Source organism: Spodoptera frugiperda, chromosome 30, assembly GCF_023101765.2.
Source record: "Spodoptera frugiperda isolate SF20-4 chromosome 30, AGI-APGP_CSIRO_Sfru_2.0, whole genome shotgun sequence".
Classification (NCBI taxonomy): domain Eukaryota; kingdom Metazoa; phylum Arthropoda; class Insecta; order Lepidoptera; family Noctuidae; genus Spodoptera; species Spodoptera frugiperda.
This window is the reverse complement of record NC_064241.1, coordinates 5,535,410-5,562,852: the sequence shown is the minus strand read 5'-3', so window position 1 is coordinate 5,562,852 and position 27,443 is coordinate 5,535,410. Positions and strand designations below refer to the sequence as shown.

Below are 27,443 nucleotides of genomic sequence, written 5' to 3'. Positions count from 1 at the left end.
AAAATGCCTTATTGTTGTTAATAACATTGGGCTTCGATTATAGGTATCACTTGAGTAAACAGAAGCTAACTATCCGATTCTGTCATAGCTTATACTATCTTTAAGGTATCCAAGAAATCTTTGTCTTCAAATAAATTTATCAGCTGTCCAAATAATTTTAAATCAAAACACTTTAATGGTTCTTATATCGCATAACAATAGGTACTCTTTTTACAAAGCATTATACTTACTTACTTAAAAATAGTTAATATTCACGTGTCTGTATATTAATTTGCATGCACGCGATAATATTAACAACCTCAAGAGGGATTGTGGTATGATTTTCACGATAGTGTGATATGAGCAAGATTTGGGAGTATGATTTGTTATGGTTTTATAAATAATACGTAAGAAGCGAGCAAAGCCGGGGGTGGAAAGCTAGTACACAACTGAGATGTTTAACTATTGCAAAAATACTATGAATTTAGAGGATACGAGCGCTGTCCTTATATACTGTATCTATTTGCATCAGTAACAATCTATAATTACAAAAGAATAATTTGACACAGCTTTAAAGTAACTTGAAGATTTTTTTTTCTTTCGAAATAACATGCACAATAAAAAGTATAAGAATTAACGATCGTCGACCATTGATTTCCGATGATTTCCGGAGTTTCGAGCTTATCAACACATTTTACGGTTCATTTTTATTTACGAAATATCGTTATGTTTGGTAAACAGTGGCAACGCTCAACAGGCCACGTGACTACTCAGAAATAAAATTACATTAAATCATCAATAAATTATGTGCCGTAATGTGCAGTTGCACCTCTGCTTACCCCTTCAGGGATAAAAAGCGTGACGTATATTTTTTGTTCACCTGATGGTAAACAATTGCCGCCGCCCATGGACATCCGAAACACCGTGTTATAAGTGCGTTGACGACCTTCCAGGGGTTAGGAATTTAAGGGTTGTTGGGGTAATTGGGCCTCTGGTAACCTTACTCACACAAAGAAACACAATGCAAGCGTTGTTTAACGTTAGTTTTCTTTCGGGCTGTGGTATCACTCCGGTCGGGCCCGACCATTCGTACCGTATATAAATTCAATACATATATCAATAAATGAAAAATTCATTTATAGTAAAAAGCAAACGAATGCTTATTGAGTAAACATGTACATTTTTCTATTAATCAGCCTTAAGAGCGAGCATTATAGGCTGTTATTACTCCCATTCGAATTCAATGGAAGGACAATTATATTCAAAGCCATATGTACTATACACACGTGTTAGGCCACCTGTAATTTCTGCTATACAGTCACAAATGGCTCTGAATACAATACAGTGGACATTTAACTTAGAATTACACGTGTAGGCCACATTAGATGTTCATATCGTGACCCAATTTGGCTTTATGATAGATGATGGTTTGGGTATCTAAACGTTTTAACCTTTTCTCTGTAAACATAATAAGTGTGCGTGTCCTTTTCAAAGTTAGTCAATTACTTCATTTCATTCCGAAAGTCTTGACTATAGATACAAATCAATATCTTGGCCGATCAAAGAAGTTTCGTATTTTAGAAAACATTTTGAGCTCTTTGTCCTGCATCAGATCAAGTAATCAAGTACTTATCGCATCCATAATATACACATGTGGTGGAAATACAATATTAAGTCCCAATTGTGGAATCTGTCAGGCACAGCAAATTATAAAATTAGTTGAAGAGAGTAAGGGCTTTTAGAAATAATTTAATATCATATTAATATCCAATCCACATCTGGTCGCGTCAAATTATTGTCACGTGGCTATCACCGGGAAGAAAGAGGTGCTGCCTGCTTTTAGAGGAATAAAAGACGTTGTCTAGCATATTGTGGTACGATATACCTTTAAAATATAATGACTAAGCTGTCTATCATGCAAAACTGTATAGCCAAAAGTCACGGCCAATACAAAGTTAAAAATACTTTACCGTTCACTATTTTTACTATCACAAAACCTTACAAATACCAATTATAATTATTTTGTAACGTTTACGCGTGTAATTGTGTGTTTTTCCTGCTTATGCTTTTGTTTTATAATGCGGGTTTATGGAGAAAGTACTCTGTGGTTTTCCTCTTTTTGATATCGTTGAAGTTACCGTGAAGTATACGTAACAGTTCAAGGACAATACCAGTTTTGTATCCTAGTTGAAAAAACATTTTTTTATCATAAAATAATTAATTATTATTTCAAAATACATCAACTCGCTGTACTCAGAGTCATGTAATGTTTAGGTACATAACCTAGTCCTTAGCAATTGTTTTCGGAACAAAATCGTTACTAAGGATAAGTTTTAAGTATTTATTAAATTACTCTGGGTATGGCAGTAAGACAAAAATAATAAAGTATAAAGTATTTATGTTCCTAAAATTAACAACCTATTGTCCATTTCATTGTAATTTGATTTTCGTACTTGATTAAACTAATTCAGTGGAAAAGTAAGCTAATTATAAATTCAAGTAACGATTTGGACAGAAAATATTTTGCACAGTTTGATCTGCCGCCATTCTCGTCATTGCTGTTTGCACAAATAATTGACAATCATTACCGAAATGATGAAGCGTAGTTCAGTTTTTGACACAATGCGAATGCGTCATGGGAACCTTGTTAGAAATAAATAATTAAGCTGTCATAGTATTTTGCAAACTACACAGAATCGCCGGTGCGAGACGAGTAAATAACATACATACTTATATTATGTAGTTTTAATAATTTGTAACGTTTTTATTTTGCAAACAATCATTTATCGGCTTTGTAACCATAAAATTTTCTTTTCTAGAATAGGTTCATAGAAAAGCTTTTCATTGAAAAAGTAAATGTATCTACATTATTTTAATCCTAGTATCCCAGAAATGATTTGGTTAATTATTATTATTAGTTAGGGTAGCGAGGCCTTTGCCCTGTAGTGGGACGACAATGGCTAAAAATAAAATAAATATTTATTAGTTGCAGGTCTTTAAGCTCAACCAATTTCTGATTTGAATCGTCTGCTAAACATATAACTGCAGATCTTTTTCTTTTTTTAAACTTAGCTGCACACTAGGATTTTCTCCTGTGTCGTGAGTGCGTTTACAAACATACACATGACACCCAGATCCGAAACAACAATTTGTGGATCACACAAAGTGTTGCTTCGTGCGGGAATCGAAACCGCTACACGTTGTACGATGTGCAGTCAAATAGAATAGGTACTGTTAAAAACAAATTTGAAAAAGATTATACACGCAGGCACAATGGCACAACCCCTCTCTAAATTGCACTTATAACATTGTTCCTCTCATCAATTTATTTACTTTGGTGTTGCGAATGTTTATGGGCAGCGCGAATCTGTCCGCTCCTTTGCCTAAACATGTAGGTAAACAGACAAGGCGATTAACGTGTTAAGCTAATTTATTTCATACTTCTATGATCTAATGTTCTTTGTTTGGCTTTTATTATGTGGATACAAGTGAAATTCCAAACGACTAATGTTATGCTTTTATCGTTAATAAACATTGAAGAAAAGTACAGTCAGGTAATTAAGTATTACTCAATACAAAAACATACGTAGATATTGTGCAATCAATGAAAACATTTATCTACTATACATATGTATGTCTTGGGTGCTTTGAAAAAAGCTTAAGGCGCGGTGAATAGACAACTTTTATGTATTTGAGGGGGTGAAGCAGGTGAAGTGGGTCTCGTGTACTGAGGGGTGCACCGTGCAAATGTCATTGATACGCGTATTCCATTTTATTTAGGAGCGTAATTTCGCTACTAAAGTTTCATGGACGAGTGGCCCAGTGCGTTGCTGTCTAGATTCGCGTTCCGTGATCCTTAAGATCGAATCTCATTACTCGTATTAGTTTTTGTTTTCTTATTTTTTCAATATTATGTTGTATACATTTTTATTTTATTTTTATTTATTTTTTTTATTAGTTTTTTTATGACTAAAACCGAAATCGAACAATAATTTACACAAACTTACTACTACTATAGTTTTTGCGCTAGTGACAGTTGCCTGTATGACGTTGACGTCTCTCAGTACCACATAATTAGGGATGGACATTAGAAAGATCTTTTTTATCGCTATCGATACTCGCAGCATACATTGAATTCTCTTTAATTTTGTTATTAAAGTGTGTTGTTTAGTTGTGCAGTGTATCTGCGTGTATATAATGTCAGATATACAGATACAGATTCAGATGATCCTGACTCAGATAATAATATGAGTTTGGACGAATAAAAAGTAAATAATTTTTCTTAGCAACTTTTTAACCCATTTTATAATGTTCCGTTGTTTCATCAACATAATTAAGGGTTTTTTAAAAATAAAAATTGAACTACGCACAATATTTGTTTTCTATTCCAAAAAATCATCGACTTCCTATCCATATCCATCATAGCAGTACATCTCATCACTAAACAGAGATAAGATAAGTAAAGATAAAGTACAGATAAGTATACAGTCAAAGATAAGTTTTTACATTCAATATTCTGCACTTATAAGCAGTACTAACCTTTTAAAAACTAAAAAAGGGATAGGAGGATATATAAATAAAACACCAATATTAGTATAAAATATGTATTATTCATCTTCAATAATTAGGAGAATGTCATCTAAGAATTGGGTAGGGGGTCGGGGTATATTTTCTTGGTATCTTTCCCAACTGAGATACCATATTATACAGGCTGAGATGCACGCCACTGACGAATAACTATAATTCCAAGACTCTTCTGCCAATAGAGTTACTGCGACCAGTCGCAATTGTACAATTTACACAGCGATCCATGTCGTCAATATCCAATTGATAGGCTTAAACAGTTGTCCAAAATAGAGAGTCAGGTAATTTAGAAATGCAAGATCCGTCAAAAGTCCTTTATAAAGCCGAGGTCGTGAGGTTAAACAATAAAACATGGAAAATACGTGCGCACTCAGAACGAAACACAATGAACGAGTGTCATCTGTCAATCGGTATATGACTGATATCAGACAGGAGTGTTGTAAGAAGTTTAAATCACAGAGTACGTTATACATAAATGATTAAATAATCATAAATGTTTGATAACTTAATTTAAGTTTTCTCGCTTCCCAGATAGAAACAAGGTACCATATTTTGTGATTTCCCTTAGAAAAAATATCGGTTTTTTTAATATACTTTTCAACTAGTTAACTGCTGGGCCCAAAAGTCCCCTTCTCCTTTCAAGAATGGTACGGAACGTTACTGAATGTGTCATCTGCACCATGCTACGCGGTAATAGTATATGAAAAAATTAATTGTATTTACACAACTTATAATTCAAATCGATTTCGTACAAAAAAATATACTGACAACCCAACTTAGAAAAAGCTAATTACAAAATAAAATATTACAAACAGCAAAAAGATATGTTAGAGAATGATTATTTTCTGAGCGGCGATTGACACAAACTGACATAGGTCCACCAAGCAGCGCGCCTCAGCGGTCACTGCCGGTCCGCGTAGGAATGAAAGAGAAACGAATAGATGTCATGATCGGACGACGTTTTGTTCGATTCGTTCTGAGTTATTTATCATGAATTATATTAATTCTTACAAATATCTCATTTCAATCGACAAATAAATAAGGCAGATCCCTTTATTATTTTAAATTACGTCACTGTTATTAATTTTATTAAGATATGTTCATAAATAATATAGTTACAATGGCTAGAATTTCAATTATAAATGGTTAGTTTATGATTTTTTTCTATCGATAAAATTAATAGAAATCGTGTTTTGAAGAAGGTGGTCCATTCATAAAAATGATCAAGATTAACATATATTTTTTTTGTTGCTCTAACATGTAAACATTGGGCAAAAAAACTGTTGAATCAATCCTATTTTGACTATGCACAGCGCCTTAAATAAGGGACTTTTAGTATCAAATATTCTTACATCTAGAACATTGAGATGTATTCTAAAACTTTGCTGACTTTTGAGTCTAATTTTGCTTGACATATTTCCAGAAAATATCAAACGAATTACACTGTAATGATTATAATGATGTAAGAGAAAATGACTATAAAAATATTACAATATTTTTCTTATATAAATTGTTTGAAGACAATCAACAATTAAATGCGAACTTATAAATGCAGTATTTCAGTTCTGATGGTATCTTCTTTAATTATGGTGACCTTGGGGGCTCTGTCATTCTATTGTGACCCAACTTAGCATACTATCAAGTAATTGCTTTGGTTTATAATTGCATGCACCCGGATGAGGTATACCATTCTTTTGTATTCATCTGTACTCGTAAGTATTTGTTATACAAGCGGTCTCTGACGTCCATATCAACAAGACTATGTTTTTTCTCATATAAAAAATTGTATCAATTGTTGTAGTAGCTACAAAAACATGTATAAAAATGTTTGAACATACACTTAAGTCGTTTTGGTCTATTTTTTATGACTGACGAATCACAGCACAGTTAATTATTAAGAGATGACAAAAAAATTTAGTACCGATTTATTTTGCGTAAAGGAAATTAATGTGCGTGAAATAAAGGACCTCTGTATATGTATAATGTGTATAAAGTTTCGTATTCAATTTTAATCTTGTTTTTTCCTTTTGTAAAGAGATCAGATCTGATAATTATATTCTTGTTGATCTAGTATTCGCTTTTGTTGAGACGCACTGAACATTTACCAGTTGTAACTTATAAATTTACTGATTTCTTCCCAATTTAATTACTAGACCGTTTTAGATTTTTCGAAAATTTCGCAGTAGTATCATGGAATTTGAAATTATGCCCGGTATATGGCAATAGTTTCACCCCCTATTACATGGGACTTATAACACAAATGGTGAACAGTAGGTGTACATTGTTTAGCGGCATTACGTGCCGTAATGTGCACCTCTGCCTACCCCTTCGGGGATAAAAGACGTTGGATGTTGCATTGCGTTCCTTCCAATTGACGCTAGTTTCTTCTGAATTCATACATATTAAGTAAAACCGCTTTCAACTCTATAGAATATTCTCGTAGAAGTTACAAGATTTCCATCGTATCGTGATACTAAGATGGATGGGTTGCGAAATGTAATAACTCAAGTTGCATGAGATTACGAGAGGATATTACATCGCCTTAGTACTTAGAAAACAGGTTGCTAGAATGTTTCTTAAATCTTAGGCTAGTACTTTTACCATAGTTTCACTTAGTAAAAGTTTCCAAGGCACCCCAAAAAAAAGGGTGATTAAAAAGCCTGAATTTTACCTCAAGATAAGATACACTATCTTGGAAAAGACTAGATTAAACCTATATATGTATGTTTTTTTTCTGTATAAGTAAGTAGGTTGATACAGTTTTGAACACAACAAATTACGCTAATAGCACTGTTATGCCATTTCAGACTTATCTAATAAAATAATTAGATTTAAATTTTAGATTTCAGCCATGATCGTCCCACTGTAGGGCAAAGGCCTCCCTACCCTCTTTCTAAAGCCTCTCCTCTGTTTAAAGCTTAATAAAATAATATGTACTTTAAAATTTATGTAAATTTATTGCAAGACAATTGGTAGTAAAATATAGCTAGTTAACGAATCATTTTATAAACACAAAAGGATAGAAAAACATAGATCGAAACAATACTTATCTGTCCATGAAGTAAACAACTAAAAAACTTGGTACAAAATAACACTTCGTTTTATAAAATTCATATTTATTAATATTTGAATAAGGTTTCCCTTTAAATATAAATGTTCCTGTACTATATTATGTAGTATCTTGACGCAGTCGATTCTGACTGCTCTAAGCAGGCCGTGTATTGTGGTCCTATGATGTGTTCCTTATTTACTACAAAAATTTGTACCTACGTACAGTCAGGGAAGTTATGTACAGATACTAAAATAACGATTGATTTGATTCAGAGGTGGTCTATGTATGTCCTGATTATTCTTATGTATTTCATGTGGTACCTAACGAAGTTATTAATTTTTTTACATAAAAATAACTGAAACCACAATTGACTTTTATGACCTACCACAAAATGTATGTCCATGGATTTATTTATATGAACTATAAATATACTAATGAACGTCAAACATACAAAAAACAAGACAAGATAATTATTTCATGAATTCATAGAAGAATTTTACTTTGGACTTCAATCTACGGAAAATCCCCTTTTCAAAATACATAAAACTGTTTAATTAGATACATATATTTTTTGCTAGAAATAACTTCTATCTTATATGTTTATTTCATTAAATTTTATTATATTTTTAAACACAAAAACGTCTTTAGCTATTTCAATTACAGTTTTAAGTGAATCTAAGTTTTTATTTAACTCTTAAGTAGTTTTTTTAGTATATAATAGGTAGTATTTAGTAGAATAAATATTAGAAAAACCACAGATCTGTGTAACAACGCTTGGTGAGTTTGATTTATTGGTAGGTAACCTTGACTCTTTATTTTTATAGTAAAGAGAGCACGAGGCGTTAGGACCAACTTTTTTTTTGAAAACAACAAACATCCAATCGACCGTTTAAATGCTAATATAGTTACGCGACATTTTTTATCAACGTATAACTCAATATTCGCAGTTATATATGCGATATTCGAAATCAATTAATTTGTTTCCATCAAATGATGTGTAACAAAAATGTCGCATAGATCAATTAGCCTTTTAACAGTCTCAATGATTTCTATCACCTTTGGAGAGGCGAGGGAGAGTGTCAGACTCTTATCGACTAAGAACCACCCTGTTCCTACTCCTTTGAACTGGAGCTAAGAAAGCCCAATTTAAAACAATAAATAAAACATAGATTAAATCAAAATATTATCCTTATTATGAATCGCGTATGAGTATGAGAGTCGTCAAGGGATGAAAATAAACGAACCTAAAAGTAAGACAAAATAAATTCAATTATAATATGCGTCATTTTTAATTTGCAAGTGTACTTAAAGTCTTTTTCGTTTAATATTCAATGTTTTGTAGATTTCAACTCCTTAAGATAAGCAATTCCTATTTGCATAGAATCACTTGAAAGTGTAGTTGCAAGAAATTCAAAGTCAACACTTTATTTACAAATACAAACAAAAACTTAAGCACAATGAGACAATCCAAGAACCAGGAAAACTTCAGAACAATTGCGTCATAATTTAAAAAAAAGAATCAGTTAATCGTATACATATGTATTACTTACTTTAAATAAAAGGCTAATTAGTCTCTTGTCGCTAATTATTTTGTTACTTTATTAGCAAACATTTCAATATAAAAAATGTAACGCTATATTCTGTTGTGACATAAGATGATGAAGGAATCCCCATAAAAACAGGTATTTACACAAGGAAGCGATTTAAACTGATATTTTAATTGTATGGTACCTACCCTGTTTATTTGATTTGCATAAGTATCCTTTGTTTTAAAGTACTAGTTTCTGCCAGCGACTTCGTGCGTTCGTACGCATAAATAGGTGAATCCCGTTTTTTCAATTCCCGTGGGAATGTAGGGAAATCCTTCCTCTTAGTGCTAGGGGAGCACACCCCTTAAATATCCCCTATGTTACGTGCCAAGTTTCGGCTTTCTAGGTCCAGTAATTTGTTTTTTATATACAGATTTGTAATTATTCATAATATATAGTATTTATTTTATGCTTAAATTTGCAAATTTTGGCTGATTTTAAATTCGGCTCACACGTATGGAAAAGTCTTTTTAAAAATACAATTTTAATACAATAATAAAATAACTTCATTAAAGAAAAGTTTATTACGACACTTGAATAAATGTCCCGTTATTTTTGGAATATTTTTAATTTAACATTTTAAATATTAATACTATAAAAAGTGGTGTCAACCACCTTTTTGATATAATTTACTTTAAGAAAGAATAGAAATAAGATTTGAAACATCACAATTAAAAACTACACTACGACTCTTAGCATCAGATTACAATGCAAAATTTTGAAAGAGGAATGAGTAAGTACATTTAAGATTAAACAAAGACATCCAGTAGTGAGTATAAGACCAAGTAAAACCAATTGTCGTTTAAATTAACCTCAACAATTCTGCCCTAACGATTGAGTGGGAAGGCGTGCCTATCACAAATTGTACAAAGATTCCTTGAACAACAATACTAACTTCCGTTAAGCTATTAGACAATTACAAGACATTCTGCGGAATTGAAATGAATAAACCGTTCGTTGGAAACAGCAAAAAGTTAGTCTTTATCATTTGTTTTTCCTTAGAAGGGAAGGGCTGGTTAGGGTAACCATATGTTTTAAATACACAAACCATATATGTTTGGGTGACTGGTAATTAGTGAAGGATATTTAGACACGTGATTGTACTCATGATTGCAAACAACTTTCCCAAAGAAACTGTTTTTGTAAACTCATTAGTTTTATTGTTACCCTATTTCACTAGTTTCATCTAGGTCATGTTTAGTACTAATTATTTATCCAAATGATCTTTAGAGTGTTACCCAAGTTAAAAATCTGCTTTACCCTAAGCCAAGGTTCTAAGCTCTACAAACAATTTGTGACAAGTTAATACCTACTTTTCATTTGTCCAAACAGTCGCGATGGATATGTACGAGTAGGCGATCTGATGACCACTTGCATACATTTATTTATTGATTTTCCCTTTACTGCATGTTACTCTTGAATATTGTAAATACATGTTCCTATCAACCTTGATAGTGAATACGGAATCAGCTGAGCAAGGTCAATGAGATGACACTGCCGACTTTTTGTCACGGCCCCGGTGTATTGTCGAGTACACAACAAAAAGTCCAGTCAACATACGCCAGTCATACCGCAATTACATTACAGCATTTGTGAACGGAAAAAAGGTTAAAGGACCAATACATTATTATAATATGGTCCTTAGAGACGCAATGCCATTTTAGCAACAGATAATAGAAGTAGAGTTTTCAAATGACATTCTTAAATACATGCATCGTCAGATACATAGATGCAGACTGATATAAGTCAAGATGAATAAATTTTACAATAGGTAATTAAATAATTATAGTTGAATTTTTCAAAAACGCAACGGAGCGTATAAATGTTTTATTAAATTTTTAATCTTCTAGGAGATATAATCTTGTTTAATAGAAAAGGTAATATAAAAGTTTACGAACCAGACGTGTAAAGGACACGAATATGTCTGCATTCAACGGTTGAATGCGACAGAGATTCTGTTGTTTGTCGCATCAATGAAATAAAGTGTACACTTTACACCCATTGTGGATGTACCGGAATCACAGATACCAGTTAATTTACTGATGTATCGCAGACTTCAAATTCACAATTGTGTAATGTATTGTGACGAAGACTCGTACTATAGACTACTGGAATTGGATTTAAAAGCAGTATATCTACATAAATAAACACAGTTGTGTCCTGAATGACGATGATATAAAAACTAGGCTATTGTTGAATAGCTTGTTAACTAACAATACACTGCTGTTTAAGTAGTTTCAAAAGAATATAATCATGTTTTTGCTGTTTGCATATTATAATTTTAAGACAATATTGATACATATTTTTAATAACAAAATATAGGTAACAGATCTGTAATGTTATGGGTGGTATATAGGAAATGCTAGTTTTTATTTACGAGAAATGTGTTGATTGTATTATCAAAAGGCATTGATGTCAATTGAGACTCGTACGACGATTCACTTGTTGGATCTAATATCGTCGCGTGACCACTATACTAGTAATTCGATTTTTGTCATCTAAAAATAGTACTTTCGTTAGTTTCGTTGTTTTAGATTCAATCGTAAAACGTGAAAAAACTTCATGAACATTGCGCTTGATTATGCTGTGGGCTATAAAGCCTGAATAGCAATCCGGAAAACTTAGTAATAAAATTCACGGTAGCGAACCGTAAAATTAAATTGTATTGTGAAATGTTTACTATTCAAACAACAAGAAAATTCGTGTCGTATCAGCTTTTGTCATTACAACGTGTACAAAACTAAGAACTTATTTACTAAACAAAGATAAAATCCAACGCAAAAGTAATTTGTTCTAAAGATATCTATATTGCCTTGTTCTCCGTAACTTTATAATGAAAAGGATGCAACTGAACGATAAAACCATTGTTAGTCAGGTAAAATTGATTCAGTTAGAGACGATTACGTTAAGTATGTATGTCGGTAATCATGATACAATTACCATGTCCGGTGATTCGTTTAGCAATCATAACAAACGAGAAAAATAATAAAAGATTTACAGAATATTATGTAGAACAAAAGTATGTTACAATTGTAAATATTACGATAGTACATTTAATAATAAAGGATGTTTTTGTTTCAGATACGCGTGACGTAGTCATGGCTGTGGATAGCAAAAATGCGGACAATAACAAAACTGCTGATAAAACTCTTAATGTTAATGGTGGTGACTTAAATGGAACTAATGTAATTAAAAATCGTTTTAGTAAAACTAAAGAATTCGATAATATGACAAACATAAAGTTGGATAAAGAGCATGAAAGTAACAAAAATGAAAAAGTTGAAGAAGAAAGTTGGGAAGGACTAAGTCATTTTCAAAAGTTAAGACGTATGATCTCTCTTATTACTGTGGAACCTATTCTGGCTTGTTATGTGATGCCCTCAGTTTTGTCTGTGCTTGCAACACAAAATCTTTATTTAGAAAAAGCCTGTAGAGTAAACCTCCAATTTGATCACCATATTTGTGATGCTTTGACTCGAAGAGAAACAGCTAATTTTACTGCAGAAGAAGAAGCTGTACAAACGTTAGTCGCATCAGTAACTGGTTGGAAGACTGTACTGCAGTCATTCTTGCCATGTGGAATCCTAATATTTCTTGGGGCATACAGTGACAGAGTGGGACAGAGAAAGATATGTATGCTTTTACCTATCATTGGCGAATTCCTGACGAGTATAGGCTTGATTGTGAATACTTATTTTTTCTACGAACTACCTGTGGAAGTGGCGGCTGTGACTGAAGCTATATTTCCTGCATTAACTGGTGGCTGGTTTACCATGTTTATGGGAGTGTTTAGTTACATAGCAGATATAACTACGGAGGAACAAAGGACGTTGAGGATAGGCATTGTGAATCTGTTTCACTCTGTAGGTGTGCCAGTAGGAGCAGCTCTTAGTGGAATATTGGTGCGAAAAATTGGCTTATATGGTGTGTTCTCTGTTAGTGCGACGTTATACGTTTTGAGTTTCATCTACTGCTTCGTGCGCATCAAAGAAGTGAAGAAGTCCGACACGTCTGTGGTAAGTTGTAAATTATTTTAATTGACATTTTATTACCATAAACGTGATGTTTGTTTCCAGAGTGGTTAATTAAGAGCGTTTGCAATAAATTATAATCTTAAAGGTCTGGTTAAGTACATTAGACACCTTGGAAGTTATTTTTGATTAAACGGTTCGTTGAACGAAACAAGAGGCTTTGTGTATTTATCGTAATTACTGGATCGATAAGATAAACGGTTACGGTCCAATTGATGTTTGCAACTAATTATAGATCGCAGTGACAGATTAATTTGAATAATTTTATACACGGATGAGGCGTTAATGAGATGAGACAAAAGGTGCTTATGGAGTTATGAATGGTCATATTTATTGAGTGTGGTCGTTGTGTAACAAATATTTCCATTACTAAACTGTTATAAATACTTGTTCTAGAGTATTATTTACCACCCTTTGTGTATTTATTTATCTTTGTTTATTGGCTGATGAAATAATATAATTATCAGGTAGGATACATGTATCATTCAAGCTAGACAGGCTAGCTAGTTTGAAGCAGTGATTGACAGTTGTTTGAATCTTTATTTTTTCCACAAATATTGGGTTTCTCGGTGAACTTGAATAGTAATTGATATATTAATGACACTTTAAAAAGTATTGCAAATGAATTCACGTAAATTAATTAAAAGAGAAGGGATTATTTCAATCGTGACTTAGCGTATTTATGTATGTCAGATACATTATGTATTGGCATGTATTTAACAGGAACTACCTCTTCCTTATCTCTAGTATTAACTTCAATGCATTTTTTGTAACCTTCACCTTTTCATCTTGATGTTATCAAATCAATTTTAGCAACGATACTTCCTATGCAAATTAAACATTGTTATTTATGTCATAAAAGGTAATATTTGTTTTTGTTTGAGTTACCGCATTGCTTAGTTTTTCAAGGATTTTAGTATAATTTAAGTCTAATACTCGGTAATCTTCGTAATGTCATCAACCTCCACCTCTGTCCCTATTATTTGTAGCCTTGCGTTTTGGAATAAGTTGCATTGTGTACCATCGAGGTCGTACATTCAAAGTATAAAGGTAAATCACTGGTACATGCCCTAAATCAGGCATCTGTTTTTATTTTGTTATCTAGAATTCTGGTACTAAGTTCCAACTCAACTTAGTTTCTCATATCCATTTAATATTATAATGGTGAAAATTGGAAGGATGTACATACCTACATTTGGATCTTTGTTGATCTTTCAAGCAAGAATTATTGAATTGATGGAGAATATTTAATTTCCCGGTACCTTAAGCGAAGCCTTAATAATTTCTTATTTTTCTAAACTAAGATTGATTATTTTGGGTAATTAAATCTTTCGTTTAACATATTGAACGCCGTGGTGGTCACAGGTGATCGACGTTAGTGGAGGATTTGCCTTCAACGGTTTTCTATTGGCAGTCAGAGACTTAAAATTAGGATTAGAGAAAAACAAAACTGGTTTTAAGTTCTTAAACTAGTAGGTACTAAATGCTCTTATAGGCCTAGATTCTTATTAAAATTACAATGAGTTTAATCTAGATTTTTAATTAACAGTGAATGACTGGTATTGAATAAAACAATTTAGCTTACGTAATTAAAGTTGTATAAGACACAATGAATAGTTTTCGATTTTATTCTTGTCGTCAGGTATGTTAAAGGTACACGGACCACGTATTTGTGGGTCGGATGGTTGTAAGCATTGTTACTATTGATAGACTTTATTTAGGGTAACTGTCCCTGTTGTGTCATTTGACGATGGCATGCATTCGTCAAAAATATAGGCGGGATTAACGTAGCAGCTTCAAGAACAATTTTCATTGTTTATAAGCAAGATGCAAGCGTTTGTCATTTGTATGCCGTGTATTGTTTGTGAAGGATGCATGCATTCGTCAAATGACACAACATGAACAGTTACCCTAAGTAAAGTCTATCGATAGCAACAATGCTTACAACCAGCCTGATGGCAAGGTAAGCAGTCATCGTAACCGAAGTAAATATTATGAATTATGACTTGAGACATACAATATTATGAAGTGAGAAAATATGCAGTAGAAAATGATATCTGACTCAGTTCAACTTTCAATAACATTACTTTTAGATTATAAATAGTGTTTTTAACATGCTATAGAAGTAAATAATAAATTAATAAAACAATAATATAAATAGCTAAAACGATACGACGATGAGTTTATTTATAAACATTTTTTCTTTTATTTGTTTAAGTTCGAAGAATCTTTTTAATAATAAAACCAATTTAATATTAATGTTAATAATAAACTTATTATTTTATTACCTTAATGATTTAACTAACTAGCGAATTATAGATAGGATATTATTTAACCGTGGCCCATTAGTCACAACACAAACTACGGTTCTATTTTTTTTTTAATTACCGCGCCTTAGTGTCACGATTTTTACCTACTTACTGTTAAATAAACTAATTAAGTTTTGATCATGTGATATTTTAAACTTAGAATCCTTTTTAAACCTTCGTGCTTAACAAACAGATACTCTTAACTTCTACTTCTTCTCTTAACTCACTATGACATTCAATTTCAAGTTACTATAAAAACACTCCCAAGTAATCACTTTCACCAGTAATTAAGTAGGCTTAATTACTAAACAGCCTTTCATAGAAAATGCTAGACTGCAGACCTTCCTTGCATCAGAGTGTGACACGATTGTAGGTCAAGTTGACGGACTTTTTGTACTGTCACGCACGAATAATCTATTTTAGTCATTGAACTTGCAAACTGTTATATAATTATTACTTCATGGTCATTAAATAATCAATTATTTTTCATAGTTTTAATGTTTTTAAGCAAAAAGTGAGGAAAAAATGTTTAGGTTTTTTCGTTCGGGCTCTTGCGGAAGACTTTTTATTCAGTAAGGGGTCAATACTCATGACATTTGTGTCAAACAAAAACTGTTTATTATTTTTGTATTATTTTTGAAAGCAAGGTTTAATAAAACAACCTTAATATTTTTGATTGTTCTCGTCAAATTGTAATCAAAGTGCATTATAATGCAGTTTGGTAGGCAGGTCATTATTTGACAAGGTACCACCAATTTTGTGATTGCAGTTATTTAATTTTTATAGGAGCTAGAATAACTTTAATTTATTATTATGGCTTGAAAATACCAGCAGAAACAGAGGTGCACGGTATTAGTAGTATTAGAACTACATGCACTTTTCTTCAGTCCTAGCAGTTATACTTGGGTATAATTCTATTATTCAAACCTACCTTCGCAGTTTCATACAAAGTGCATGTTTTAAGTGCGTTTAAGGCTTCAAATTAGTACCTACATGTAGGTATTCCCTTCACTAGTTCATTTGGTTTAGCCATGGCCGACACATGTATGATATTATCTCAATAGCCGATACATTCACCTCAGGTGTATTACGTAATTAGCCTCAATGGCACACCGCTTAAAACTGAGATCTAGAATTAGTCAATCAATCAAGTAATGTTCATACAGGTATTAATATTTGACTGCACGGTTGATTCGGTGGCTGGGCAACCGGCTGGCAACTCTTTGTGTGACCCACAAATTGTTGTTTCGGGTCTGGGTGTCATGTGCATGTGAACTTGTATGTTTGTAATCGCAACCACGACACAGGAGAAAATCCTAGTGGGACCAAAGCTTTTAAAAAATACTGTTTTGTGTTTGAGACTCAGATAACAAACTTGATTATTTTTGATGAAAAATAAGAATATGTTTATATGTACACAGTTATTTAATTGTCAGTCTATTTAATTGTGTTTTTAGAAAACACGTCTTTGAATTATGAATAATAAAAGAATAAAATGAAAGAAAGTTTACATACCTACATTACGCACATGATATAGTAAAATACTTGATGTAAAAATAAGTGTTGATAGCATTGGCAAGACCTTTACAAAGAAATAGCATCAGGAAAAAGATCTACTCCACTCTCATACATGAGAAACGTGTGTCTTAACTTCTGTGCTTTTGTAAATTATAACTATTTGTATATCTTTATATATATAATTCTTCTGTAAGTGTGTATGTCACTGATGAAATTTTTTGTGTGTGTTCAAGGGGAAGGGGGGAGAATGGTTTAGATTCACAATTTTGTCCGCTGGACAATGTTTTTTTAATTAGTTTTTAATTTATTAGTAGTTGTTGATTTTGGAATGTTTTACATTGGATCCGACAGACGGTGCTACCATCGCAGTGTCAAATACTAATGACGTTAGATATTGTCATAACATTTGAATAACATTTTTCATCAAAAAGGTCCAGAATGTTTTAGCTTATTAAAAAAAGTTTAAAATTTTCAAATTAAAGACGTGTAGACAGGACAACGTCTGTCGGGTCCGCTAGTGTATTTGTATAACAAGGGCACGGACTCGAATCCGTGGAGATTAATTTATATTATATAAAAAAAACCTCTGTGCTACCCCGATGATAAGCTTCAACTGCATGATTGAAATGGATTAACATAGAAGTAAACAGTTTTCTTCCTTTTATTTCACTTACACACAAATTACACTTCAATGCGTTAATGGCACTAATCACTTAAGTATAAGAGCCCAGTCATTTAACATCTAATATATAAAATTCTCGTGTCACAGTTTTCGTTGCCATACTCCTCCGAAACGGCTTGACCGATTTTGATGAAATTTTTTGTGCTTATCCCGTATCTATTAGAATGGACCAACATCTATTTTTCACCCCCTAATTTTTTTTAATTTTACGCGGAAGAAGTCACGGGCAGAAGCTAGTTATAGGATAGATTTCTTTGCGACTGACTGCAATGGATTCCTAATTGACCACAGAACAGCCTCCGCGTTTACGCACATTATACTGTCTTGATATCCATGAGAAAAAACGTAATTGTTCATCATGGCGTGTAAATGATGTCGTTTGTATAATCGGAAATACGTTTGCTTGTTAGAAGGTCTATCGGAGATGTTTTTCTGCGAAGATCGAATAAAAATAGCTGCTTCTAAATATAAGAGAACACGAGGCAGATTATATAGGTAGGTTTATATACTATATGTTTGTATATTATATGTTTATTATATTTCGCAGTTTGTTACTTCCATTATAAGTTGATCGATACTCCTTGTTACCACTCATCAATGAGGCGCACAGATTGTATATTCAGCAAATACTAATAATTACATTGTAATAAAATGATTCTATTAAATATCCCTCATTGTATAATTCTAGTAACCAAAATAAATTTGCCAAATAACAAAATCCCAGTTTTATTTTGTCTTTCATAATTAGTAATAGCTTCTGGTAATGGCTGTACCTGAGTAAAACCTGTTGTATGTCGAAACTCAGATCTGCTGCTCAGAGACACAATGTGTTTTCTATTGTGTCTCTTATACCGACAGACAAAAGGTTAAACAGTAAAAAATAGCCTATGCTTTATTTAAGATTATAATCACACTCTATCACTTGGCCAAATATAATTCAAGTCCGTCCTAGAGTTTTTGTGAAACATTATACCTTTTTTAGGGTATTATACCGGTAAACGAGCAGACAGAACATATCTCACCTCGGCTATACTTATAAATATTTTCATAAGCTTTCACATTTATATTTTTAGTAGGATAGAATTTATATCCAGGTAATTAAATTCACATACTAGTTAGTTCCTTATTTACATGTCAATATAAATAACTTCACAGCCTTTTATTTTTTCGCAATGTTGCGATAACCTTTTTTTTGGATTCCGGAGATGAACTCAACAAGTTATTTAACTGACAGAATGCGACCTTTGGAAAGATACAATATTTTTTTAAAGATAGCGTCGACGTTTTCAATCGTCAGGGCCGTAACTGATTGATGATGCTATTTAAAATATAAGTTGTAAAAAAGTGATGTTTTTTAAATCATTTATAGTTCCTTCTAGTATTAGATTTTTAGGCATTTCTGTATTTTTTGAGTACTGTGAATCGTTATTCGGATTTGAAGGTTTTTTTTTGAGGGCGGAAAATCATCCAATGACTTCTCCGGCCTTGGGTGAGGCGGGACGGAGTGTCAGACTCTTACTGACTAAAAACCACTTATTATTTCTCCTGCTTTGAGTCGGAGCCCCGGTAACCTGTTACATTGTCCGCAGTTTCGAGGTTTAAGACTCCAATTTTATTGAAAGATTTGTCAATGAGATGTGGAATTTAAGCTCGATAGTGTAATTGGTTGAAGGGTTGTGATACCACGTTTAGGGAAACCTAGAGGTCTTGTATCCACCAGTTAGGAAAATTGTAGATATCCTCATAGAGGTGGTAATATTTGACTCGGAGCTGCGGACTGCTAGGCAGTCCTGGTTACCGAACCGGGCACTGGCTCGAAAAGCAGTAGCAGGAACGGGGTGGTTGTTAGTCAGTAAGAGTCTGACATTCCCTCTCGCCTCGCCCAAAAGCCAATGAATGATTTTTCACCCCTAAAAAAAAAAATGAAACGGTAATACAAATAGCTGAAGATCGAGCTCGGTATAGCATGCAACAGAATGATAGTGGACGGCAACGAGCTGAGCGTGATGTTAATAAAACATAATAATATGTTTGCTATACATTACACAGTAATGAAAAATAAGGATTGATTTGAGAGCCTCCTTATAAAAATAAATAAAGGCATAATTTTTCCACTGAAGGTACTCTGTAATGACGTCAATAACATGTTCAAAGAAGGAAAATATCATGTACTTAAGCCTCTTATTAAATTGCTCTATTCGTTTATTTTTATCGGCCTAGAGAGGCTGTAAAAGCCAATACAAGGATGTTTACAAGATTCCGAACATATGTACTTACACACTACGACTATAATACAATTCTTTTCTTCTTTCTCTTTTTTTTTTTAAAAAAGACTTTGCCCCTGATTATTATTTTCTCCTGTATCGTGGCGTTTACAAACATACAAGTTCACATACACGTTACAACCAGACGTAAAACAACAATTTGTGGATCACACTCGTTGTTCCGTGAGGGAATCGAATCCACGACATGTTGCGCGGCAGCCGGTCACCCAGCCACCGCGATAACCAAGTCAATCTGTATATCTTTAAGTTTGTTTTGGTATCTTTTGTCATAGTAGTCAATTAAAAAACGCTGAATTCTTAAGCTCTTTTTAAAATGTCTTCTTCATAATGTTACGTATTTTAAACTACTGAACCGTTTAGTCATTTATTAACTTCAATTTGAAAATTCAATAATAATATAATATTTTTTTTATTATAATACTGTTCGGTACATTTCCACTCAGCTCTGGATAAAAACATTACCTAACGTTCTATTGATTATTTATTTTTACTCCCGAAGCTTTCGTCTGTCCGATCCGTCTGGAGCACTTGTATGGTCGACTTTTGAATGCGAAGTCTTTCACAATTTTTTATTTTTATAGAGAAGTTGAAAAGAGTAAAGACAAAATATAAAATTTATGTCATGTTTTGAAATACACTCTATAATATTACAAAATTGTCGAGACTGACTAAATCGAAATTGGTTAAAGTCATTTATTCCAATTAAATCATAAATAAGTACTTTTAAAATGTTAACAAATAAAAAAAAAATGTCTTTCAGTCAGTGAAGCTAGGCACTAGGTAGTTAAAAACCTATCATACTGTACTATTGAAACGCCTCAGTAATGTTTGTTATCACTCAAACAATGTTACAACATTGTTTGTATCGATATACATCGATATAGGTACTTAAGTTCAAAATATACATACTTAATGATTACGACAGGCGATTTTTCTTATGCTACGTTGCTGTGGATGCTACGTTGCTTAGCTATTACATTTTTCTAGCATAGTTTCATAGCAAATCTCTGAAGGAAAAGCACCCTAAACCATCTGTTAATTAAAATTTACTTAGCGTGGCGCAGCACCTAAACTAAGCCTTTACTTGTACTGTTAGGTATCAAAATGTCGTTAAATATAACCTATTATAGCTTTTTTTTGAGGGGGGATAATCATCCAATGACTTCTCTCGCCTTGGGCGAGGCGAGAGGGAGTGTCAGACTCTTACTGACTAAAAACCACCCCGTTGCTACTCCTGCTTTTCGAACCGGAGCCCCGGTAAACCCGCTAGGTAGTCCGTAGCTCCGAAAACCTATTATAGCTCAGGGGTTACGTAAAATTTAATCTCTTAATTTTCCTTTATTTTCAGAAATCAGCGGCCAATCTGTGCGAATGGCTGCGGAATTTCTTCGACACTCGTTACGTGAAGGAGACGGTGATGGTGACCTTCAAGCAAGGACCGAACAACCGGAGACTGAGGGTCACCATGCTGGTGGTCGTGATGTGCGTTATCATTGGACCTATCTATGGTGAGTTGAGAACTATGGGGGAATCTACATTACACTTTTGCGGCGACGCGCTAGCGTTCAGTGGGTATCATGGGTGGGTCGTATCCGATGAAATTTTTGCGTTGCGACATCGCATCGCATTGCGGTTCGACGTCGTTTTTGCGATGCGACGCCGCAACGCAGTGTTGTGGATTCGCCCTATGAGTAATTATTTTATCATCAACATTAAAGGTAAGCGTCCACATGCCCGCATCGTACGCATCGCACGCGAAGTGTTGTATAGAAACTCATACAACTGCGTCCACTGATCCGATACATGCGATGCGTACTGATGACGTCATACGGAATGCGTGCCGTACGATATGGGTCTAAGGACGCTTACCTTAACAGCACGTGATAATACACTTTCTTTGAGTAAACCCAAAGTCTGACTGCACGATTGACGCGGTAGCTGGACAGCCGGCTGCCGTGCTACGGGTAACGGGTTCGGTTTCCGCACGGAGCAACTCTTTGTGTGATCCACAAATTGTGATTTCGGGTTTGGGTATCATGTGTATGTAAAATTGTATGTTTGTAAACGGACCACGACACAGGAGAAAATGCAAGCGTGGGGCAACGTATTAAATAAAAAAAGTATAACCTGTAACGTTAAACGTTACACGCAAATGCCTCCCATCAGGCAGCATCTTTCTATGTTTTCTATACATATTCCAAACACACACTACATAAAAACGACGTTGATAATTAATAGCTGATATAAAATAAATAAGTGAGTATTTCTCTAAATCTAACGATAATGAACGTCACCACGACACAAACTGAATGAAAGTACACGCAACAAGTTGCAAGGGTATTGACTTCATTTAGAAATACGATGTACAGATTTGAAATGTGAATAAAGCCAAACAAGTTTTATCACTAAGTATTAGTTACAGTAGGTATCACTATATATTTAATACTTTCTTTCTTCACATAAAACGTGTTTTAAATAAAGTTTATAGAATAATAGATCAATTTGATAGATTCCTGTTTTTATCTTACAAAAAAAATACATTTTACAGTAAGTCACTAAAATGTCCGAATGCATAAATCACAGCAACATTTAATGAAATACACTAGCAGTCTTCGAACGCGCATCCAATTTAATCCGTTATAAATAAGGATTTTGATTGGCTGTTATCATTTAGGTCGACCAATCACGATAGCTGGATGCAGTTTATTGATCGGGACTTTGGAGGGTTGTAAAGGGGTGGCGGGGGTTGAAAGGTAGGTCGTCTGTACACCGGCAATGCCCTGAGCCCTAGAACTTTCGATCGATGAAATCACAACAGGGCGAAGCATCTTGTCTTTATTTTATCACCACTTGTATCTTTATCATTGAATTCGATTTTAGATTGCAATTTAATTAATTGGTTTCGAAAACATGTTTTTAACATTGACCTGAATTACGTTAAATTGCAGATTTAATCAATTTGCATGTTATATTTGAAGACAAGATGACTTCTCAAGGTTTTTTGTAGAAAAATTTTATGGTGCTAATGCTTTTTCTTCGGATCATTATAGTGTGAGATCACACTTTATTAAGGATAAGTTGCATCTTAGAGAAATTATTTATCAAATCAAATGTACTTACACAGATTAGAACGACACAAATCAACCACTAAAGAGCATAATTCAATGCTGATTCCCTGGCAACATATTATTACAAGGAGACTAATTTCATTCAACAATAATGCATTATACGATTAGTATAAGGTCTAAAATCGTACTCATTAAGACTGTACTTTTGTTAACATGCAAAGAATTAAGAGGAGAGAAGGTTATCACAGTCTCTCATTCTTTATTCATTTCATTCTTTATCAATGAGAACAAATTCTGAATATCCAACCTAAGCAAAATTATCCAGCGATCAGCGAAAGTTCAGCTATATATCTCGGGACCGGATTTGCTTGGCATTATCTTGTCCATAATGCACGCCCTTGGCAATGAAGTGACGTTTCCATCGCGGTTGCGGGTTAGTTACGCCACTACTTTCTCTTAGTTTCGCTTTCCTTGCACTATGCAAGTGACGCTGACTCAGGCCATATATTACCATTCAGACTGCACTTTGAAGTGAAATAAGTAAGGTTCTCGTTTTCTTTCGTTGTTAGATTTCCCGAGTTGTTTGAAGATAAATAAATTTTTCTTTTGTTAGTTTCTGCACTTCATAGGAGATTTTTGTGTGGCACAATAATTTATAATTGTATTAGGAAGCTTTTCTTTGTTTCTTCTAATATCGGAATTGTATTGGGGACCTTTTCCTTAATATCGGTCTTGTCTATTGGCAGTAGCGACCGCTTACACATGATAATGAGATCGATCCCTTGATACATTAGCAATGTTAGACTTAACGTTAAATAAAAAATTAAATAAAAAAGTTTTTCAAAATGAAACGTTAATTATTAACGTAATCTATACATTTTGAACGAAATTAGTGATCACACAGAGAAAGTTTTAACACATATGGTTTCTTGATTTTCTTTCAGTACACTTTATTTCTTTCATTTGGATGGACGAAAGCGTTCAACAGGTAGAAGATAAGACCTGTTGGTAGCTGGAACTTCCACTGATGATAGCTAGACAGATAACCCTAGAACGTTTTGATCTGCTTGCTCACCTACTTTAATGCCATGTTTCGTAAGTCCTCAATGGGAAGGGAATGCATGATACGCTTCAACGATAATGATCTGCTATGGTGCTTAGGTCGATGGTTTCCTAAAGCAAAAACAATATTTTTATATTATTTATTATAATGGTGTTTATGTGGATCCATATGTGGATGTGCCTTGTGGTCTATGTGAGTGTGTCAATTTATTCTTACAATCATTATCCTATATTTGTTAACTAGCTTTTGTCAGCGATTTCGTCTACATTCTCGTGGGGTAAAAAGTATTCTATCACCCAAGTCAGTTCATACCCTGTGTGTAAACCAAAATTCGTTAAGTAGTTTCAGCGTGATTGACGGACAAACATCCAAATATCCAAAGAAACAAACTTTTGTATTTATAATATTGGTGTGATTTCCACGACGCGATTTATTTTAAGATGGTAGCTTTTTAATTCGTTTCAATTTAGAACTTTTATTTCAATAAAATTTTCAAACTCTTTACTCTATTTTTTGGAAAAATAGTCGTCTCGAGTATGTAGTACGAAAAGGTTTATGTTATCGACGGTTTCATTTACACTTCCTTATTTATAATTATGGATTTTTCTTTATTTTGTACAGGTGTCAGAACTACTAAAACAATATTACAAAAACATAGGTATTAGGTATCTAAAACAGTGCCAAGAATGTTGTAAATCACAAGTGTTAGAGGACGTTTAAGTGTGTCGTAAGAGGTTAGGTTGTGTCCTACAATTTCGCAGTACCTAACTGCATACACATTATGTATTAAGGTTTCTGGCCAATGCAGTTGTAAAGGAAAATTTTACCGAAAGAAACTTATGAGTCTACTTACCTTAGACACCTATCCCCGTAAAGGTAGGCAATGATGTACATTATGGTACGTAATGCCGCTATACAATGTATATAAGCCTATAGCACCCAGCAACTTTCTGCCGACGCGGGAATCGATATCCGAGATCCATGCCCAGCTGTCGTACTTTCGATCACGCTGCTAAAGAGCTTGTAACGAAGCTGTCTTTAGTCTCCTGTCAAATGTAATAAAGAAGTAGTAAAATTTTAACTTGTTAATTATTATTTAGTAACTAACTAGCAAACCTTGCGAACTCACGTTTCGGCACCATTGTAAAATGTTGAATATTCTTTACTTTAAACCTCACGGAGCCCGAGACCTTTCCAACTAATGCAAAACCGTGGAATTCGGTTCGTGCGTTCTGGAGTTATAGCGGCAGGAAGGAAAACCCGACTTATTTTTATATTATAGATTGTCTTACAACCACAACAAACAACTACAAAATTGCGATACAATTATAAAAAAAAAAAACAAGTAACACAATTCCGCAGATTGCAATGTGCGTAGCAAATGTTTCTCAGTCATTATCAAAGTCGCATTTAATTAATCTCTGTTGATTAAGTTCGAGATTTATTGCGAAATCAATCAAGAATTCTGTTATGTAATACTACGTAATACTAAGGCATTAAAGTTACATATAATGGACATTTTATGTGTTTTTATAATACTTAATCCTTTTATCTGATTGGTCTCAATACTAATGTGCGTCTTGAGTATGAAGTACGATACCGATTTCTATGAGCAAGACCTCTTATTCGACACTTATAGGAAAACGGCAGTAGCAGGATTTTTAATGTAGTGTTACCTCATAGGCATAACTTAACCTTCGAAAAACGAGTCTTAAGTTCGTATCACGAGTCTACCAAAACATTATTGTGTTTACAACAATTTTTGAAAATTTCAGTAATTGCACCGTCCTGTCATCTTTGAGATGAGATCCTTTCGGAAAGTAAAAAATATCAACGTCACGCCTTTTATCCCCCAAGGGGTACGCAGAGATGCACATTAAGGCACGTAATGCCGCTATACAATGTACACCCACTTTTCACCATTATTTTGTCTTGGATAAGTCCCATGTAATAGGGAGTGAGCCTATTACCATATACTGAAAAATAGAAAACTTTTAGAAATACAAACTATAAAAACGAATACGTCTTTGACGGACCAGAACAACCAAATCAAGGTTTACTATTAAAACTAGATAAAAGAACCATCCGTGATGTTAGTCTATGTACTTATTTTCAGCCCCACGGTATAAACTATTCATATCCAGGTACACGTAATGCAGTTTAGTCTACACCCAGTTCGATCTGTTGCTGTCTGCGCGACGCATGCGCAAGAGTGCCCACGCCTTGTGTTTCAAAAATAGAAAGGCCGTAGGTTTCCATGGAACCTTCCATCCTTCATAATAGGAGAGTTTTTAACGCGGAAATATTGCTACACAATATTAAAAGGGATGTTTTGAGTTGTTCTAGGAATTATTTGCTATATATAGTCACTATTTATATGTTTTGTTGGTTAGGTAATAATTAGTGAGTAGTGAGCAAGGCCCATTCCATGTAAACAAGGGCTCTTTGGAATGTTACAAAACCAAAGTATTAATATACCATGGTATAATTGGATACCAGACTTCTTTTGTTTATTTTATGTAAACCTTATCATTATCAGTATACAGTCGGAACATTTTTACTATACTAGCGAAGTAAGACCTCTCTTGTAAGAGTAGTAAATAAGTAGTAAGTTTGTATTGATGATCAGTTACCGAAAAGTTAAAGATTTTACTTTCTGATGCTAATGAATCTTGGAGCACAAATTGGATCTGGAAATCAATGCAATGTCAAAACTATACAACCCTAATCGTAGCTGAATATAAAGCTAGACACAATATTACCATTTAGTTCCATATCCACGCAATTCAGATTCATATGGATGCAAATGGCGCTAGTGTTGCCACTGCTGACCGAAAGTTCTTCTGGCATGGAGAAGGTTTTGAGCGTTAATCACCATGCTTGCTCAATGCAGGTTGGCAATTTCAAACATTCCTTATGATATTTCTCTTCACCGTTAGTCTAAATAATCTTAGAAAGTACATATAACTAGGAAAAAGTCACATTGGTACTTGCTGTTGGGAGGTTGCGAACCAGCGTTCTCATGCATGGGCAGCGGGCGTCTTAAACCTCCGTATCACCAGGACATCTAAGTATAGCTCAAGAGTACGAAATTACACAATATCAACGTCAATGTATTTAAGAGTTTTAAGAGATTTCTTCGGTGGTAGCAATTTTAGAAGATAAGTACTTTGCTAGATGGTTTCTATTTCTTGATACAGTATTACAAATAATTATTATCATCGTTCATTTATTGTACGTCAGCAGCTGTAATAACATTTTTATTTTATATTAAGTTCAATCT

At 33.6% G+C, this 27,443-nt stretch overlaps 1 protein-coding gene and 1 long non-coding RNA gene across 3 annotated transcripts in view; one reads left to right on the top strand and one right to left on the bottom strand.

Moving 5' to 3' along the window:
* Positions 1-27,443, bottom strand: part of LOC126912808 (uncharacterized) — a 114,637-nt gene that overhangs the window by 35,766 nt on the left and 51,428 nt on the right. The window lies entirely within an intron of this gene.
* LOC118269541 (solute carrier family 46 member 3) overlaps positions 1-27,443 on the top strand; it is a 34,238-nt gene that overhangs the window by 1,655 nt on the left and 5,140 nt on the right. The window contains exons 1-3 of one of the 2 annotated variants that reach the window (XM_035584678.2): positions 11,893-12,079; positions 12,286-13,220; positions 21,378-21,537. In XM_035584678.2, the coding sequence (XP_035440571.1) occupies positions 12,303-13,220; positions 21,378-21,537 (1,078 nt within the window). In that variant the 5' untranslated portion in view covers positions 11,893-12,079; positions 12,286-12,302. Of the gene's footprint in view, positions 1-11,892; positions 12,080-12,285; positions 13,221-21,377; positions 21,538-27,443 lie in introns of those variants that run through there. The other variant, XM_035584677.2, reaches the window with a different exon arrangement.